The 20,949-nt window shown below is 39.8% G+C and overlaps 1 protein-coding gene across 1 annotated transcript; it reads left to right on the forward strand.

Moving 5' to 3' along the window:
- Positions 1-231: 231 nt before the first annotated feature.
- Positions 232-19,360, forward strand: FERMT1 (fermitin family member 1). The gene is made up of 14 exons (XM_010285973.1): positions 232-480; positions 3,289-3,522; positions 4,895-5,041; positions 5,633-5,846; positions 6,846-6,948; positions 8,528-8,635; positions 9,524-9,655; positions 9,802-9,851; positions 12,404-12,528; positions 13,863-13,969; positions 14,725-14,946; positions 15,609-15,733; positions 17,662-17,803; positions 19,079-19,360. Exons 1-14 carry the CDS (start codon positions 237-239, stop codon positions 19,250-19,252), a joined length of 2,127 nt encoding a protein of 708 aa, XP_010284275.1. The 5' UTR covers positions 232-236; the 3' UTR covers positions 19,253-19,360.
- The last annotated feature ends 1,589 nt before the right edge of the window (positions 19,361-20,949 follow it).

Raw genomic sequence — 20,949 nt, forward strand, 5'->3', positions numbered from 1 at the left:
ATTACCACTGCATAGTGGGGAAACCCAGGTAAAACTGGGCTATCTACCCAATTTTGACAAGAGACACTTGAGTTGGGGGGGGGCGGAAATCTGAATAAAAACAGAAAATCCCACATGCCTATCTTGCAAGAGTAATCAAAAGAGCAGAGTCTAGTTCAGAGGTAACAAGATAACACATCTCAGGTTCCACCCAAGGCCGCTGTGAAGTCTTGGCAGCATGGAAGTATTTTGTGACTATGGAGAAATGCATTTGTTTCAGAGAGTGGAGGGAAAATATCCTGTTTGTTTGTTTGTTTTGTTTTTGTAGATCTTACATAGACCTTTCCAAAATGATTTCCTCAAGTGAATATGGGTCTCACTCCTGGGAGCTCTTGGTGACAGTTGATCATCAGCATGAAGAGGTACAAAAGGAATTTTTACTACAGGTCACAGGGGACCTTCATATTGGAGGAGTGATGCTGAAATTAGTAGAACAAATCAGTGAGTAAAGACCTGTTTAATTTACACAGTGTTATTAAAATAATACATGCAGCTTTCCCTCTACAAAAAGAAGCTCCGGAGCATTTTGAAATGGCACTGCCTCACTTACTTCTTTGTAACAGTACATCGAGCATGTAGGTGCTGCAGACTCAGGGTTTTTATGTGGCCAGAACCCCTCTCCCTGTGACTAAAGCCCCTATACTATCACAGTGCAAACAAAACTTGACTTTGTTTCTTGTCTTCCAGTTAAGACAAATATAATTGGACTACACTAACTATTCAACTCCCTTTCCAGATAGACTTTATGGCTAGTTTGAGGGGCAATAAAGATAATACCCTATTTATCCACCTGTAGCAGTCAGAGACATGATTAGTTGTTACAAAGGCACTTCGGAATTTACTGTTTCCTGGGCATTCTAGCCAAAATCTGAGCCATGTTACGCATTGTATATATTCAGTAGGGAACAGCTGTGAAGAGCAGAGACTGGCCAAGTCAACGTTAGGAGATGCAAGATTAAAATACCCTGTGTACAGTCACAGCAAGTCAGCACCACAGGCAATAAGAGAATCTAGGTTTCTTTAATACAAAGCCACCAAATGGAGCTGCCTCCCAAAATAATTGTCTGCACTCTGAGGCTGCAGAATGATAGGTACAGACAAGATTATTGTATCAATGCCACAGGGTTTTCATATGCAACTCGTTCTTCAAGTGTTGTTCTTTCTCCTGGAATTCTTAAATCTAGAAGTCTTTAGTCACCATCTTCACACAGAAAGGCACCTGTCTGCTAGATTAGACTTGCCAAGTGTGAACTTTGCATTTCTATGCATTGCTCTAGAAATATAAGATTTGCAGCAGCAACAACAAAAAAAAGTAAAAAAAAACTCCTTGAAACTTTAGTCTTTTTTACATAGCTTGACTTCAGACAAACAAGATAAAAACTGAACTATAATAAAATCATCAATAAAAAGAAAAACATATAAAAAATTCAGCAAAACAGCATCAAGAAATTTAAAATCAGCAACTTAATAATTTCAGAGTTCTTACTGCCAAGCGAAAGGTTTTGTTTTCAAATGCGGGTTTTGAAGGAAACAAAAAGGAGATGCACAAGATATTCTTTCCAAAAGGCTCTGATTCAATAGAAGGACATTTTTACACAAACACCCTTTGTGATGGAAAAGCTCTACTTAGAGATAGTGATTTTATCAAGGAATCTCTTTTCCAGCATTCAAGCAGGTAGCAAATCTGTGATACATTTCTACCAACTTCTCTGTGTACCTACACACACAATTCAGCCAGCAAACCAGTGGTAGCCGGAGTTCTCACTGAGTCAGAAGATGAAATTTTCATGGTATTTTTTATAACTAACACTCAACTAGTGTGAAAAGCTTTCTATGTTAAATAATATTGAAAGCAAATCTGTAATTAAGCGATTTGTGTCAGCAGCTCTCTTGAGACATAATTTTTACCAAGAAACTCCAAAACAGGATAGGGCTCTGCTGTGTTACAGACACGCTGAGAAATAACCTCTACCTGGTAGAGGTGATGAGGAGGAATGAGAAATGATGCAGAAGACTGAAACAACTTGACCAAGATCACACAGAAACTTTACCTGCTACTAGACATCATTGGCATCTGGGAAGTCATCTACTCTTGGAATTCCCCATGGAACTGACAGCAGCAATGCTTTCTCTCTTTCCTTCTCATGCTGATCTAGTCAAGGTTTTGATACCTTTCAGGTCAAGGATAACTTACTGCTCAAGAGTAATCACAGAACAGCCACTGTTCTCCCCCTCCAAAACTCTTAATAACTATCTATTTTTGATTCAGCAAGCCTTACTCTATCTGTATGTTTTTGAAGTACAAAATACACAAACATTTTTTACTTAAGCAAAACACAGGCAAGTCCATATTAGTGAAACAAGACAGTCATCTCTTGGCAGGCCTGTCTTGTCTGAGTTTTTGTAGGCAACTCTTGTCAGTCCCTGGTCAGTCACACCAGCCTGCCCTCCTGCACAGAATAATACAAGATTTAACTGTACCATATCGCATCATGCCTGTTCTACCTCCCTTACAAGTTTCTACTTCTCTTACAGGTTTCTGCATCCCGTGTGGTAGAGAGGTCATCTTATTTGTTAGAGAGCTTGTTAACTCTTTCCTGATTGTCACAGGGCTTACTCACAAAATAGTAATTCTTTTCCTTGATTATTTAAAGAATGTTGCCACTGTAAAGTTGTCCTAAGTGGGCTGCACTCAAGTGAACATCCATGTTCATCTAACTCTGCAGCCACAGAGAAGAGCTGAGAACAGTCCTTAGCTGTGTGTCACCAAGACTTCAAGGGATTCATTGCTGGTTCTTAAGACTATAGAGATGAGCTGTTCAGTGGCACTTCCCAGGAGGTTGTGGAAGAACTTGTGCCTATCTGGGTGCACACGACATTTTGTGGGAGGATTTCAGCTTGCACTATCAAGTTGCCAAGTGGGTACCCTTGTTCTTAGTCCATATCCCAGCACAATCCAAGCAGCATTGGACCATGTATAGCACCAGATTTAGGAGATGCGCTTTCCCTGTGGATATGTGCAAGATTAAGGCAGTGCCACAGTCAGCACCTAGGTTAACTCTTGAGGGAAGACAAAGTTAGTTCCCAGTGACTGCCATAAAGATTCAGCAAATGGGGTCTAGGTCTCAGGAACTGTAGCTGCTGCTTTAATGTAAATAAATTCTCCTGTTTGCAGAGCACTGTTTTCCAAATCCAGCTTTTTGTATATTTGCTCCATAGTTTATTAATAACCATTTTGTGTTTTCCTAGAAATATCACAAGATTGGTCAGACTATGCTCTTTGGTGGGAGCAAAAAAAATGTTGGCTTCTGAAAACCCACTGGACACTCGATAAATGTGGGGTGCAGGCAGATGCTAAGCTGTTCTTTACTACTCAGCACAAAATGCTGCGGCTTCGCTTGCCAAACATGAAGACTGTGAGACTGAAAGTCAGCTTCTCTTCTATGGTATTCAGAGCTGTCAGTGACATCTGCAAAATTCTCAGTAAGTAAAGCTAAATCCCCTCTAGCGACTAAGTTGGAGCATTTTATTAGGTGACTTTGTTTTGATGTGAAGTCCTTACTGACAACACTCTTTAGCTCAAGGAGAAACTTGATTGAGTTGACCCAAGATCAAAAGACAGATGTTCTGGGTTTTAGTATCCAGTGCATGTTAGTGGTTTTCAGTCTTTGTGGTAACTGATGCAAACAGTTGGTTTGCAGAAACCAACCTCAGAAAAGTGTCCCATGAGCTGAGGAGTACTGGATAGTCAAAGTCCTGTTGGTGGCTTGTAGGGTCCTTGTCCTCCTTGAGCAGGACTCAGTCCTGCTTATTCTGTGTCATTAAGACATATTACATGTATTTACTTCAGAAGGAGCATGTTTTAAATGTTCAAAACTTTTATATGCCCAAACATCTCCGGGTCAGGGCATACCTAACTACCCCGCACAAGCCCGTGAATGTGTTGCAGCACTGGGTCCCCAGGTCTCTCCTCTTTCCAATAATGGGGCACCTCCAAGTAGAGATGAGGTTTTGGAGCGTGCTAGACCTGTGTGCCTGTGATCAACAGGAGTAAGTGGAGTCTGCAAACAGTCTTCAGAATCCCTCAGTTTTAGGGTAAAATGGGGATTCAAATCCTCATTTTAATTTAGATCTTCAAAGCTTAGCCTATTAACACATTTGTCTTCAGAAGGAAATTACCACCCCATATTGACCACAATGCAGCTTTCAATTTCATGTTCTAGCAGTGAATTGTGGAAGGCATAGTATGTCTTTATTAAAATTATGCCATAATTGTTCAACTGACATTTGGCCAAATTAAATACTCCTACCCACATTTTTCTTCCAGATTGAGTCTGTAACTTTTCTCATGAGTGAATACTGTCAAAAATGTCTTTGCTTACCGCACGATAAAAGTGTTTTTCAGAAACAAAGTGCCAGGATTGCAACTGATAATACATGTCTGAATCAGTAGAGCGTTAGGGAATAGTGTATAGCCAAGACAGAATCTTGTACCTGAGATACAGTAAAAAATAAAAGGCACAAACTTCAAATACAGTGGTTCTATTTCTGTGCTTGCTTATTCATAAGTTAGACATTTCATTGCAGAGCCATTAGGGAGAAAGTTTTTCCCTGGTGTTCTAAAATGCAGTTATGCTTGCTACAAAAGCAGACTTAAATCCTGTCAAAACTCACTCTCACAGCCCAAAGTCTTACTGGATTTTCCACGGCTACTGCTTTCAACCTGCTAAAAATAAAATTCAGATTGCAACATGGAGCTTCCCCAAACGCATTAACAACCATGGGCTTTTTTTGGATGTAATCTGCTCAGTTTAAAACGTTGCATCTTGCTTCACTTCCCAAATTGCCACTGTAGATATCAGACGGTCAGAAGAACTCTCTTTGTTGAAGCAGTCAGAAGACGTACTCAAAAAGAAAAAGAAAAAAGACAAGAACAGCAAAGAACCAGTTACAGAAGATATTTTAAACCTGTGCAACTCTCCAGTGAGTTCTGGATTATCAGGTAATGAAAAATCAATATGATTTTATTCTTCTGACTGAAAGTCAAAAAGAGAAAGAAATTCTTTGTTACGCAGTTAAAACCAGGGAGACCAGTTTAATGTAGGATGGTAGTCGGAGAGACACAGTTGGCCTGAAATTAGGGGCTTCGAGAAGTTACTGAAATCTCCAATATATCAATATTTGCTGTTGTCTTTTTTAATGTTTTCCTTTCCATTGATATGAGAAAGGCCATACCAGAAAACAGGTGATCAGCTGTGGCCCTGCACACAGGCGGTGCTGCTGCTCTTTGAAAATGTGAGACCACTCTTAAAATATTTAACAAGTTTGGCAACCTGCAAGGAAAACGAGAAGTAAAGGCTCAAAAGTAGGTGTTTCCTAACTCCAACACAACTGAGAGACCTCACAGAACAAGAAAGAGCACTTCTGTCGCTGAGGTCACTTCACCTGTGAAAGGACAAGGCCTTCTGTAAACAGCAGAGATAGGAGACTCTCTTGGAAGAAAAGGGCTACTTTTTTACGATGGAAAGTGGTAGACTACCTAAGTCTGACGGCAGTTTTCCCTGGAATAATACATTATTCTCTTAACTTGCAGGAAGTCCAGGTTTATATAGTAAAACCATGACACCTGTTTATGATCCCATCAGTGGGACACCAGCTTCTTCTACAATTACTTGGTTCAGTGACAGTCCCTTGACTGAGCAGAACTGCAGCATCCTCGCCTTCAGTCATCCCAGCTGTTCTCCAGAAACACTAGCAGAGATGTACCAGCCTCGGACTTTAGCTGACAAAGCCAAACTCAATGCAGGGTAAGATGCCTCTCTTTGAGATCTCTCTTTGCTGGCGTAACAAGGGTAGCATTAATCTAGCTTTTTAAGTGTAAAGCAGAATTTGAAAACAAACCCCTGATATGTGTCTATATTGATACTTAAAAACATGCTTTGATCTAGGTTTTGTTTCAGAAATACTTACTCTTTTTAATATTTTTTCCTTATTCAACATTCTTGGTTAGGCAATTTTGTTTTAAAGTGATGAATGATGTAATTGTGCAGGCTGTGGACTAAATTCTGTTAGATGAAGGCAAATGCAGTTTAGCACTGTGGGCACAGCTAAAGGACAGCTTGGATAGCAAACTTCAAAGGCTTTAAATGGACAGTGGAAATACACATGTGGATAAATTCAATAAAGCTCTAATGCATTACAAACAGGTGACTTACTGAATTATGCACAAGCAAACATTGCATATTGTACACCGTAGAAGAATACAGAGCACTAGGGGGTTTAGTGGTGCAGGTGTTTGAGAGGATTGTCTCTCTAGCATTAAAATATGGATTGCCATTTTTAGATCTGTGGAGCATTTAACAGTGACTTCAATAATTTCATTGGATTTCACTGGAGAACAGAAGTAGCTAGAATTATAAAGTAGCAAAAACTGAAAAGAAAAGCAGGAGTTGTAAATATTACAGGCACGCTTTTGCCCTGGCTTAAATGAACCTCCTGTTTCTGGAGAAGAAAGAATCTTGTTGGCATAGGTCACCCTACGGCTAGTTACTGCTCAGTTCCTGGCATCTACTCCTGATGTCTTGAATAGTGTTGGAAAAAAAATAGGAAGATTGTAGGTATTGTGTTTATACAGTGAAAGCTGGAAATCCATATGAACGTTCCGCCTTCTCGAGTCATGTGAATTTTCCACAGACCTGCAGGAATTAGAGCTGTTCCCACTTTTGTTTCACAATTACATTGGAGCTCTGCAGGTGTGATAGTTTTTTTCCTGTACAGATGAATCTGTGGGTTGTTTTCTTCCGCAGCTGGCTAGATTCATCTCGATCACTTATGGAACAAGGCATTCTGGAGGACGATCAACTTCTGTTACGCTTTAAATATTACACTTTCTTTGATTTGAATCCAAAAGTAAGAGCTTTGGTTTTATTGCTATTGACTGTTTGCCTGCTTTCATGTCAAGGAGCTATAGCACAAAGATACCAAATTCTAGCTAGGATTTGTTACAGGCCCTTCAGAGATCAAATTCGATTTCTTCCCCTCAGCTAGGGCTGCACTTTTCCCCTTTGGACACTGAATCACCATTCCTCGCCTGAAATAAGATCTTAAGTATAAAGATGAGATCTGAAGAGCACCAGAAGCGGTATACAGATCTCCAGAGGGGCTGGTGTACTTTCTGCCTCTCTTGTAACAAGAAAAATAAAGGGGAAAACTAAAACAACAGTATCCTAAATGACGTAAATGTATAAGCCCTAATTTTGAAAATGGACTTAAAAATTACATTTATGTTCCACTGCCCTTCAGTGAATATAAAGCTTTCCTGGGCTGAAGCCCTCTAAAGCACTCAGACACTTAAATTTGTTTGAATGTGATTGCGTGATTACCTTTGGAAAGTTCAGCAAAAGTGTTTAAGTCACATTTGAAAACAAGACTCAGTCTTCAAAAATCACTTGAATGTTTTTCTCAAGTTGCCTCTCGTTTGCCTTTATTTCCACTAAAAGTCAGCCATGGTGGTTGTGTTAAGACAGTGTTTTTACAGCTTGGGCGATGCATTTAGTGAAATTAAAGCACGATCATTGACCAGTATAAATCAACAAGAGTTCAAATGTGAATTTTAGAGGATTTGGCCTTCACATTGTTATTTGCTGTAAAAAAATCTCATTTCAGGCCTCTCAGATAAAGAGAAGGGCACTTTCTAGTTCAGGTGGCATGTTTTTGGGTGAAATGCCATCCCCACTAAAATTCAATTACGCGTCTCAGCTTCAGCAGCCCAAACATTTCCTTTCTTTGCCCCAGCCAGCCATGGAGCCATAGGATGAAATAACCCAAAGCAGCTTCAGGCAATTTAATTGCGAACCACTATTGGGAGAGGTCATGCTCCAAGGTTTACCCACCCATCACCTACCTTTCACCAGCTCTGGGGCTTGAATATTTCTGTGAGGCACTACACCTTATTAACCAAGTAGATAATACGAAAAAATCACTATCCAAAAAATGGATAGTGAATTAAAGCATCTCACAGAAGGATCCGATAAATGTCAAGCCAGTGCAAAGATAGAGCCAGAACCGAAAAAGCCAAGAGCAGTAGAGGGGAAGTGAGGAATAAGAGTTTCTGTCTTTTGGCAGTAGCAAGCTGTTAAGTGTCACATTCTTATCAGTCATGTCACATTATTTTCACTCTCATGGTGTGGTTTCACATTTCAGTTAAGCCAGTCCAAGGCCTACTACCACAAAAGGGGATGTCTTCATCTCCCCTTCTGTTTCAGCCAAGGACTCCTGATTAATTTTCTGTTGGATCAGCAAGCCACTGTGACCCTACACACAATCACATGAGCTGGTACAAGAGAAGGATAGGAACTTAGAGCAGCACAGAGGTGGGGGGAGGAAGGAAACAACCTTTATGGCTTCAGCCCAATGTTAGATCAGCTGCAGCTGAGCATAAATCTATATCTTGATGGTCATTAATGACCAACGTTCTTTTTTGCTACAGTATGATGCAGTGCGAATAAACCAGATTTATGAACAAGCCCGTTGGGCCATCCTGTTAGAAGAAATTGACTGCACGGAGGAAGAAATGCTGATCTTTGCGGCACTACAGGCACGTACTTGATCCAAGTTGCAAAACCTGTTTCCACAAGAGGCAGGCACAAGCTAGGACAAGACTAGGACAGAGCCCAGGCCAAGAGCTCTGCTTGGATTGGGGGTCTGCTATTTGAGTACAAAACAATAAGCAGCATCCATCAACTAAATTCAGTAGCAGCACACTATTATTCAAACTGACACATACAGTTATGGAACCATTTACTACCATTATCTAAAGCAAACCCTACCCAGCATGTAACTTTGATACCAGTCTATTCCGAAGGGGATTACTCTGAAGTGTTGCTTCCCATACCAGCTACCATCCTTTCACATACTCTTCCTGGAAATTTCTCTAATACGTGAATACATACATTCACAACAGACCAAAAAAAGCTACAGCACAATGTGAAGGTACGGACACTATGGAGTACCTAGAAATTTTAACATGACCTAGCGTGGCTTAGTCCCTGACTGTAGGTAGTAAAGCACAAATGTTTATTAATAATAAGTTCCTTCCTTTTAAATGTAAATGGAGTTGCCAAAAAATTCACAGCCTGCCACTGTGGAGCACCACAGAACCTTGCTGCCAAGTTTCCACCTGGTACGGACAGCACTTAGAGCTGACAGTACTGGGGATGCAAATGTTAGTACTGAATCAGCCTCACAGAACAGGGACGATTATACAGGGAAGGAATAAAAACACTGGCGATTAAAACAGGAAACTGTTATCAGTAATTGCACTGGAGATCATGGTGGACATACCTGTTTCCTTGTGAAAAACCCATGGTTCTGTGCTGCAGCACTTTATGCAAGACCAAGAAGACCAAATGGCCTATTTTCATATGCTGTGATTGTGTGTTGCTAATTGATATATTGACTATTTGATATTGATGTTTTATTTTAGTATCATGTAAGCAAGTTATCGTTATCATCAGAGGTGCAAGATTTCACCTGTGAATCAGAAGTAGATGAAGTAGAAGCTGCGCTTTCTAATCTGGAAGTGACACTAGAAGGTGGAAACGCAAATAACATTTTGGTATGTCCTTTCGGATCCCAGAATTGCTTTCACTGTGTCAAAGGCGTTGACTCTGATGAGCCTGCCTGGTTCCTGATTTTTTAACAGAGTTAACAGATGACTGCAAAGTGCATTGTACTAAAATTATTCCTAATTATTCCTGATAGGAGGACATCACAGACATCCCGAAACTTGCTGATAATCTCAGGCTAGTTAGGTGAGTTGTTAAAACTAATAGTAAAACATACAAAACACAAAGCTTAACCATACAAGACACCCCTTGAGTTTTTCATTCTAATCTAACGGTAGATCCTACGGTTATAAATTAACAGATGCACCAGATAGGTCTAACTAGCCTAATATCATCCTCTTCAAATCTTTCTCTTACTGCTTCTGAGCAAGATTCTCAGCAAATCTTTCTAGCTCTTGAGGTGTTGGGGTAGCTGTATTTATGCTTATTAAAAGATCAGGCTCTTTTTTCCTAGTATTCTATACTAGGAACTATAGTATACTATTCTATACTAATATCCTAGTATTTCCTAGTGCTCATCCATCCTCATCTCTAAGCAAAAGAAAAAGAGTCTACAATTTTGATTTCAATATTTTACTGGTTTTTGCCAATGAAAAACTAGAAAAAAATTTCAGCTCTCCTTGAGAATAATTTCAGAAATCAACCCTGGGGATTTATGTATTTTTTTAGACACAAGAAACAAACAAGTTACCCCTTTGTAACCAAACATGGAGTCTGTCTGTTTCTAATACGGGTTTCTAATGACTGCAGTGACCTCAAGTCTGTAATGCCTTCTATCACAGAACAGTCTTTGTGTTTTAGAAATATAAAGATTTCTATTGCACAAATATTTACCAGATTCCTTCTGATGACAAATCGTATTGTAGTCAGTGAACTGAGAACTGCACCTGAAAATTGTTAACTGTTGTTAACTGTTACGAATTGTTAATTATTAATATCCAATTAGGAATTTTATTTGGCATTCAAATTACTAAGGTGGCTTAAGATGAAAGGGAATGTAAGCCTTTTAAGTTCTGTCAGTTACTTACCTCTAACAATGGATTGTTTATTTTGCCCCAGCAGTAGAGCTGTTTGCTTTTAAAAGCATTCAGCGGTTATTTTTCATTATGAAAAATTTCCTATATACATGATAAATCACCTACTAAACCTAAGATATTGTAGAAAGTAGATAAAGTGTAGAACATTTCTTTAAGGGAACAACATCATTTTGTTACAACAATTATTTGCTTAATTGTAAACCTAAATGCAAACTCGGCATGTCATACTGCTGACTCTATTCATATAGCAAACTTTTATTCACTTTTATTCACAGTATGCACTACATTAGCACACTGGTAAATACTACTTTCAGGTGGGTGACGATATTGTGGAGAATTGCAATATTTTTGTCAAAAACAACAACAAAAAGCTTTCAAAGAAGTTTTCAGCAACTTTTTTTGGGTAGAAAAATAACAGTTAGTCTAAAAAAATTATAGTCCCTTATTTTTGAAGAATGTCACTGTATTGGAAAATTAAAAGCCAACATACTTGGCAGCTTTGAAAATCCAAGTTTGGGTTTTTTTAATGTAAACATAAAAATCACCATTTTCTAGACAGGATTCTAAACTAGGATTTCTAGAAAGGCTTTGGAGAACACGAGAGTGGGCATAATAATTTACTGTTTTCCAGCTAGCTGTATACTCTTTGTACCGTCATCTTAGATTTAAAGGGAATTACTAAATAGACAGTGGAATTTTTTTCTTCTTTTTAACTTCATTGTTGACCTTTGTAGCTAGTTGTTAGGTATTTCTCTACTAAAGCACTGCTAATACCTCTGGCTTTCTCTCCTGAAATATATTGAACCTAGGATTTTATTTCCCTGCCCTGCCCGTTGTGGCTTTGTATTCTTAGCAGAATTCATTATGATTTTTATCTCTTACTGATAAAGAGAGGTGGGGCTGGCACAATGATTGTGTTTGACCATTAGTAGCTATCAGTTAATTCTGAATTCCAGAGTAGATATTTTAAAATTTACTCTATGAAAGAAATCGGTTTCCATTAGCAAAGTGCTGAAGTTAAGTAAAATAATTAAAATGAGGATTATGTCCATCTATATACATGTGTGAGGAGCTAAGGTAACACTGCCCTAGTGGAAGAAGATGGTTTAAGCTACCACCTTTTCTTGGAGTGCTACAAAACCTCTATAAACTTAGTGAAGGAATAGAATTTTGTTATGTTAGATACTATTCAGATAAAGCCAAAAAAGTGGTGTCTACTCCCTTACAATGTAATGAATACAAGTTAGTTTTACGGGTGCGAATTTTTTAGATAAGGAGCTATGAAAAACTGAAGCTAATTCTAGTGCGTGTGAACAAACTAGTAGGTTACATTAGCGTTACTGAGTTAATGTAAAAACCAGAATTAGTCTGTTAGAAGGGAATGGCTTTGATTAGAAAGGAAAGGGGAAAAAAAAAGTAAGAAAAACCTCATAGAAGAGAAAGAAAAAAATCCCAAGAGAAACCATAGATGGGATTTAGCTAGAATCTGGGGTGAAAACCACATCCGTACCTGGGACAACTTGAGTGCAGTGTTGGTTACAGGCACTTGCCACCCCCCCTCACTGACACAAGTATGACTAACCCAACTGAAGCCATGCGTATGACCTCAAAGCAATTTGAGATCCACAATAATATTTGTGAGTGACTTCGCAATTTCTACATTTCAATATAAACAAATGTGATTTCTTTTTTTCCTTTTAGGCCCAGGAAGCTGTCACTCAAAGCTATCAAGCCATATTGGTTTGTCTTTAAAGACACTTCAGTATCTTATTTTAAAAACAAGGAATCTGCACAGGGAGAACCTATTGAGAAACTAAACCTGAAAGGTAGGAATTTTCTGTTCCTTTCTTTCCTTTTTCTTTTCCTATTTGTGAAATGAATAAATCATGAAATCCCTGCAAGACTTGGGAAGGCAAGCATGGTAGCATTTAGTCCTGGAACTTTTTCAGTACTGAGACTCCTAAGCAGGCAGACCGCAACTGCAGAAGAGGCCTAAACAAAGAGGATTCAGTAGCTCAGCCCAAACCAATATTATCTGGACCTGACTTATAAAATGCCATGTATTGCTGAATTCACTTAAAGATGAGTCAGATAAAGAATGTGATCTGTGTGACACTTATTTCCAAATATATTTACTCTATGTTAAATAGTAGTACTCACCTCTGTCCTTGGCAAATGTACACTGGTGGTAGAGGATTATAGATGATGCAGTGGACAAGAATGCCAGAGGCATTGCACCTACATCCTGCTGTGCCAGGACAGCTCCAAGGCCTTCTCTGGGCCATGGTTTTCGTGCATGGGGATTTGCGTAGCTACAGCCAGCTTTAGGTACTTCTGGAGGAGAAACCCTGGGTGTACACACAGTGAACACCAGCACCACAGCAAACACCAGCCTCCATCTACATCTACTCCTGCAGGGACATCATTTGTTCAGCGACAGGGAACCACTGATGCCCAGGATTCATCCTAGAAGAAACCTTTGAAATAGAAGATTGACCCTTGTGAACAAATGGCTCTGCAAACCAATCTGCATATCCTCAGTAGGTCAGATAAATGCATGGCAAAACTAGGTTCCAGGGTGGCTGGAACCTCACCAAGTATCCCACAGCCTTGGTGTCCCTTGCAGAAAGGGGAACTGTAGGCATCCTCGACTCCAGCTGAATCCAGAAGGCCTCTAATAGCACCATCAACATGAAATACCAGGTCTCCAGAGTTCTCTGGGATCTCTGTGCTGGCCAGCTCTGTTGTAGATGTCATCTACATCCGATTGTCAGTGCTAAGTTGCTTCTGAAAATATAATGCAGGCTTTCACGTCATTTAGCGGAAAATTTCCAAAAGCGCCTATCTCATTGGTTCCTCTCCATTTTTAAGTGTTGAGCATTTCCTGAGATCAGGCTGAGGTTTTGAGAGCACTTGCATCGTTTCCCTTCCACATTGACTAACATGCTCTTTGAGCTCAGAGCACACATCACTCTGGCAAGCCAGACTAGGCAGTGAGCTAGGACAGAGACCTTTCATTAAACCTAAGCTTCAAAAGTCTTGGCCCTTGATCTCAAAGAAAAACAACCATTAAGTACTGTTCCTTAGTATTAATCAGTACTTAAAGTTAGTGAAGTGGTAATTAAATAAATTAATTTCTTTCTGATTCTCTGTTATCTAGGATGTGAAGTTGTACCAGATGTAAATGTTGCAGCGAAGAAGTTTGGAATCAAATTACTAATTCCTGTTGCTGATGGCATGAATGAAGTATATTTGAGATGTGATAACGTGAGTAATAAGACAAGGGAAAGTTTGTATTCCAGATTTATTGGCAAACTGTCTAAAAGGCCTGTTCTAGAATTTGTATACAAAAATAAAGATGCTGCAGAGACTTTATAATATACATGTTTAGTAAAATTAAAGAATGATGTGGTAGTCTAACAAATACTTAATGCTTGAGGGGGCAAAAGGACAATAATTCTGTGTTTATCATCAGTTTCCAAGTAAAGCCGCTGGAAAGAAAAAAAGAACGAACTATCAAAAAAGTAAAAAGAGGTTACAATATTTTGTTCCAGTGTTTTCAGAGGATGGAGGTTTGGGTTTTGTTCTCTTCTTTTTTCTTAATTAGAACTCTCCCCATCCAGATGAGGGTAGTGTGATAAGGATCTTACAGTAGTTTTCAATTTTGGTTTATTTATTTATTTTTTAAAAAATATTTCCATTAATATTGAAATGTATCGATCCAAATTGTGTAAAAATGTTCATTAGCTGGAAAATAGTCATGCAATAAAATTTCCCAGATAATCTCTTCCAAAGTACTGGATTTCTTTGAAAATTTAAAACCTAACTATTCTGCAAAAGCAGTCCTCTAGGTGGAACTAGCCCAATCAAGGAAGAACAACAGTACTATGGTAACTACACATCCACGCAAATTAAGCGGAATAACTCCAGAATGGTTTTACTGCACAGTGGAAGATGCTTGAGCAGTAGCCATCTTCATAAATGGTTTGTCCAAAAATATAAAACAATTATCTTTGTTGCAGGAAAATCAATATGCTCGGTGGATGGCTGCTTGCATTTTAGCCTCAAAAGGCAAAACAATGGCTGATAGCTCTTACCATCCTGAGGTCCACAAGATCCTTTCATTTCTAAAGATGAAGAACTGGACCATGTCTCCCCAGGCTGTCTCTGATCCAGAAAGCATAGATATGAAACCAGAATGCTTTGTCTCACTGCGTTATACCAAAAAATACAAGTCCAAGCAGGTATCCTGAGCATGGCTTGATGGGTTGGGGATGGGGCGTTCAAATGATTGCTTGGGGTGAGGCTCGATCGAAGCAGTATTTGGAAACCATACAGTAGAATCATCCTGCAATACTCATTTGTCCCTTTGATATTTAGCAAGAGGCCTTTTTTTTAAAATGAACACAGGGGTGGGTCTCTCAGCACTTGTTTGGAGTACTCCTCCTACATCCACACCGCCTCCTAAGTCACTCACCATGTTCTCCTGATAATGCTGTCCCTGAAAGTCTCTTCAGAGTAAGAAAGGAAGGTGTTTAAGGACAGGAAGTTACTGTCTGCATTTTAAACAACAGTGTCTTCCTGCTCTCTTGGCCTACATGCCTCTCCTTCCTCTCCACCTAATTCTTTTGCTGCAAAAGAATTCAGCCTACCATCCTCAGGACACAGTCTCCAGAGCAGTATGCTGGAACTAGACCCAGTGCAGCACAAACCCAGACACTGAGACCTTCCTGCACTGTTCTGCCCCTCATAGCTCAGGATCTGTCCCCAGGTGCTCTCGACAATGAATGGTGACCACTAAGTGTCTGAACATGGCATCAGAGCTAATGATGTTTGATTTAGTGAAAGTAAGGGTATTTTTGTTCTCCAGTTTACGGAAACCTTTCTCTCTTCCTGTGTTTCCCAGTTGGCTGCTCGTATTCTGGAAGCCCACCAAAATCTATCCCAGATGCCCCTCGTGGAGGCCAAGCTACATTTTATTCAAGCATGGCAGTCTCTCCCTGAGTTTGGTTTATCCTACTACATCGTAAGGTAATCACACTGCTACAGCGACGTCAAGCTGCCATAACATGTTCACACTCAGCGATTTGCAGGAAGTTCTTTGACTCCCTGTTCTGGAACCATTCTCTATGTTTTCCCCCACAGACCTTTTTTAATTCTAGTAACTTCCATACTGCTGGGTTTTTCTATAGCAGTAGCAGTCAGTAGCTCCCTTCCTGGCATGAGGCTCTCCATTATGTCTGCCTTCATAGAAACCTGTCAGGTTTTGCCTGAAGTAACATATCGCTAGGATTAAGCCCATACTGACATAAACTCACTAAAATGTAAAAAATACATGTCTTTGATGGCATTCTGAGGTTTGCGATATATTTATTCACTCCAGCTCTTGCTCATTGGATTGATCAGATTTTACTATTAGATTTTATGTTAAATTTTATGATAAATTTGATCAGATTTTATTATAAGATACTTTTTGTTGAGCATAATTTCTTTGGCATTTCATAAAGAAAGCAGCAAACACGATTGCTTTTTTAGGTGAATCTAGAAGAGCAGTCAGCACAAGAAAGGTCTTGTTGTGTTCACAGCGGTTTCCCTGGACTCTTGAATATGGCAGGGTTCTGACCTGCATTCTTCCTTCTTGACAAAACACCAAAAAACTGAAAAGTCCTGGCGCAACCATACGTGGAGGTACCTTCCTCTAAGTGTTGTGCTTAACACCTCTTCCAGGGCTGTTTGGGAATCATCTGCGGTATAAACTGAACCAGCTGGGAACCATTCTCTGGCACAGAGGCCAGCTGGCATAGAAGAGCCCACATCTGTACTATTAAACTCTCTGACTTTCCAAAACCCAGTAGCCTCATGTGAACTACCAGATCATGTTGGTCCTTGGATGTTCCAGCTCCTGAGCCATACCTGGGAGTCATTTGAGAGAGTGCTGCTTGGTTGCAGCCAGAATTCTGCCTGGGACCCCTAGAGCAATTAAACAGAACATGAGTTCAGTGCCCGGGAATGTTCCCTGTCACTATTTAATTTACTAACATAGATATAGATGTTTTGCCCTATCTGTAGCACTAATTCTGTTAAACAAACAAACCCAACACCTAAACTGCATTTTGTAAGCATGAGTAAAACACCTTGTGGTGAATTACTACAGACTGATGGGCGGTATCTCAGTGGGGGCTTTAAGTAAGGCACTAATTGTGGTCCAGGTCCCATTCTTTCCGTAAGGGCCAGCTTCATCTAAGGAGAGCAGGTTCAGAAACAGGATCAAAAATATTGAAAATATTAACAGCAGACAGATGAGATTTCTTTCAGCTTTCAACATGAAGGTAGAGGAAGGTAGTTTCTTTACCAGAGTAATCTTTTCCTAGCTATTCCCAGCTCAGAAATTTCTGTCCCCAAAAGTTCTGATACTTTTGTATTTATTTTTCATCTCTAATCAGAAGTTGAAATGTTAAAATGGCTTAATATTTTTGTAATGTGATTTATACTCAGAAATATGCATCTATTGCTAACAGAGTTGTTTCAATAAGTTAATGTGATATATAATTTAAAATACTAAATCTATTTTAATATGCTTCTATAATTTAGGTGACTATCACTAGAAGAACATGTTTCAACATTAGTGAAATGAAGCAAGGAAAAATATTGTTGACACTTTTCCAGTAAAAATATAATCAAATTCATGCATTTTGGCGGAACAGTATTTTTTAGCAGAAAACAATGAATTGGAAAGATTTCAGCCCAATTATTTTACATCTTACCATGGTTCACCAGCCTACATTTTTGTTTTATAATAAATGCTGCTCTAAAGAAGGGTCCAAGCTCTCCTGAATCCCAGGCTGTTGTGACTGGTTTTTGCAGTTTCAGAGGAGGGCAGGTGAAATATTTTCTCTTGACAGAAATCACTGCAAACCAGATCTTCTCAAAGGCTTTGTTGGTTGTTTGGGTTTTTTTAGGTTTAAAGGAAGCAAAAAGGATGATGTGCTTGGGGTGTCCTATAACAGGCTGATACGAATAGATATAGCCACAGGAGATCCTATCACAACATGGAGGTTCTCCAACATGAAGCAGTGGAATGTGAACTGGGAAATACGCCAGGTAAAACTGGAACGGCTCTCTGCATTCAGTCATTACATTTCAAACACTGGAAGATGCTTTCAGAAAATCTTTTTAAACCTCAGAGTGAAAAGATTTCGAATGTGTTGTGACATGTTATGAAATAATGTGTCTAAATTTTTTCTTAACGGAGTCTAGTCAAAATTCAGAAACTAAAAGTTCTCCAGTTTAAAAGGTTCCTACCAAGATTATTCTTTATAAGTTGCCCATGATTTTGATGGGGTGAAATACAGAGACTCAAAGGGAAATTCCAACTCATTATGTTTACTACTCTGTCACAGTAAAAATCTCATTTTAACTCTCTGTATAGTCTAGCTCATGCATCATCCTCTAAATTGTGGTGATTCAGTCTCTGTTACAGACTGAGGATACAGGAACCCAGTTTGCCTTTCAAATCCCAAACTGAGATTGCAAGGCCACGGAGTGAGTTCCTCTGTGTCAGTGTGCGGTGCTGAGGAGGAAGCTCTGTTGTGTGATTTATACGGGGGCACTCCTGACCCTGAAGCAGGCTGCTCAGTGGGGCCAGCTCTTGCCCAGCAGTCCACCAGAGAGTTTGGGTTTGAAAGCTTGAAGCCAGCTTTGTAAATTGTAGATTTCTGGGCTGAAACTAGCGTGACCTGATGTAAATTCAAGCAGCCTGGAAACTGTTCCTGCTTACATGGTTTTCCACATCCGTCTGTAGGAGCCAGGAGAGATCAGATACAATCCCTAATATTGTCCTGCAGTACTCCCTATGCCAGAACCTGTAATACTGGGTTAAAGCTGTTGGGTTTGCTTTAAATCCCTCCCAAAAAAAGGCATAATCCAGTCAGCAATTAACCCTAGTTTGCTGGGTTTTAGAACTGACTGTAGCTGGAAATCAAAACCTGGCCCCCAAAAGCAGGTTTAAGGTCGGCATGTAACAGTGAACAGTATTAGACATTATTGGTTAAGTGCACAAAGAGTCAGGAGTGCCATTCCTGTAACTTTATATGCCATTAGAAAAAATAGTTAAAAGCATGTTTTTGTTGCCTGCTTAAACAAGCAACAAGATTTTGACCACAAGAGGGCCCTGCCATAGCAGAAAATCAAGAAACAAACAAGCAGCTAAACACTCTCTACATCCCGCAGACCCAGAAATTTTTACAGCTCTTGGTTAGCAGAGACAGGTACTGCTTTATCACAATGTCTGTGGTCCAGCTGTGCTCTCACACTTCCTCTTTTTTCCTAGATGCAGCTTATCTCTGTTCCTGATTTTGCCATATATATTTTCTTTAGGTTGCAATCGAGTTTGATCAGAATGTATCTATTGCTTTCACGTGTCTGAGCGCAGACTGCAAAATCATCCATGAGTATATTGGGGGCTACATCTTCTTGTCAACCCGCTCCAAAGACCAGAATGAAACACTGGACGAAGATCTATTCCATAAATTAACTGGAGGTCAGGAATGAGGTGAAGTAAACTCTTCCCTCTGCCTGCTTCTCCCCACTGCTAAGAGGACCAGAGATTGGACAAAAATCTCTCTGATTATTAATTGATGGCTAATAAATATATTGTACATGTCAATCCATCTTGTAATATGACTGGACTATTTACAGTTGTTAAATATTGAAGCCAAAGTCACTGGATGCGGTATGGCAACTCCATCTATCAACACTAGGAAAATTAAGTTTTCTTCGTTTTCCTTTTGTACAGCTAGCAGTTCTTAAATAAACAGTGTCTAGCCACTGGACATTTTTGAACCTAGTATTTTTAATTGCAACAGTCTGTTTCAGCATCCAGAACAAGTAAATTGAGGATACCATACAGCGAATTTTCTTCTCTGTTACAGCCATGCAACTCCCACTGTTAAAAAGGCCAGGATTTAACCGAACTAAAGCTGAACAAATACATATTTTAAAGCTACAGCACTTGTCTAACACTTGCATTGGGAACAGAAAACATTCCATCAATGTACCAAAGTCCTGCAGGCTGAGCTATCACAACCCAAGTAGCAATTACACAGTTGTTCAAAAATGCAGCACCCGTGTCTACCTTCATCCACTTACGTAGTTCCCTTAAAGCCAGAGGAGCTACCAGATACCTAAAAGAAAGCATTAATCTTGGCAAAACTGGATTCAAAATATTGATCTTTTGAGGAACTTTGTTAATTTCCAGATTGAAAAAAAAAATGCTTTAGGTACTATTTAAAATTATCTGCTTGTTAAAAAAGCCTCTTGAGGGTAGGCCTTTCTATTTTCTGTCCCTGTTACTCTGTTTCACTGTGAGATCTAACTAAACTAAACTTGTTCATGAGTTAAGAGCTGAAACGCCTGTAGAAATGATCTTACTCATGGATCTAATGCAGAATGCAAAGAGATTACTCAGGGATACTGTGTCTGAGGAGCCAGCTCTGTAACGGCCAGCTCTGCCTGCTGGAGGGAGCCACACGCATCCACCCAGCTGAAAGCAATTTGGTTCTACCCTGCAATGCACAGTGATCAGTAAAGCCAGGGGGGGATGAAACTAGGAGGATTCGTGAAACTGCTGGACAAACCAAAACTGGTTTCATGTGTCTAAAGAAATACAATGGGCAGGTCTTATCAGCAGGAGACGTTGCAGAAATGGCTGCATAATTCTTAACCGTCACTGGGACTGGGTAGCCCGGACTTTTCTCTCACGTCCTCTGCTTTTCTCCAGTGCCTGTCAGTACGCTGCAGTGAAATCACTGGCAATTTGTGCCAGTTGAAACAAACAACAGCTTTTCATTTTGCAAAAGAAAGAGCCAATACAGCCTGCTTCACAGCCCTCTGTACTTCCCTCTCCTCAGCACTTCTTACACAGGAGCTGAGGGACCATCCAGTTTTCCTTCAGTCGAGGACTTACCCACTTCTCACTTGCTTAACACAGGCCAAGTATTTTCCTTAGAGTGTGAAAAACACCTATAACAGATAGTCGAAGTCCAAACACTTGCAATATTTAAAACCAGCTCATGGGTGCTGTGGGAGAGCTGAATGCACATCTTCATGCCAGCACTTTTTCCACAGGCAGTCCCTCTTCCAGACTCGGGCTCCGCTTAGGCTTCGCAGTTGGGATCGTGACCAGGCCTGCATTAAAGCCACTCATTTGGCAATGACAGATTCCCGTGAATTGTTCAGCCGGCAGCACA

The sequence above is a fragment of the Phaethon lepturus genome, unplaced genomic scaffold (genome assembly GCF_000687285.1).
Source record: "Phaethon lepturus isolate BGI_N335 unplaced genomic scaffold, ASM68728v1 scaffold21904, whole genome shotgun sequence".
NCBI lineage: Eukaryota > Metazoa > Chordata > Aves > Phaethontiformes > Phaethontidae > Phaethon > Phaethon lepturus.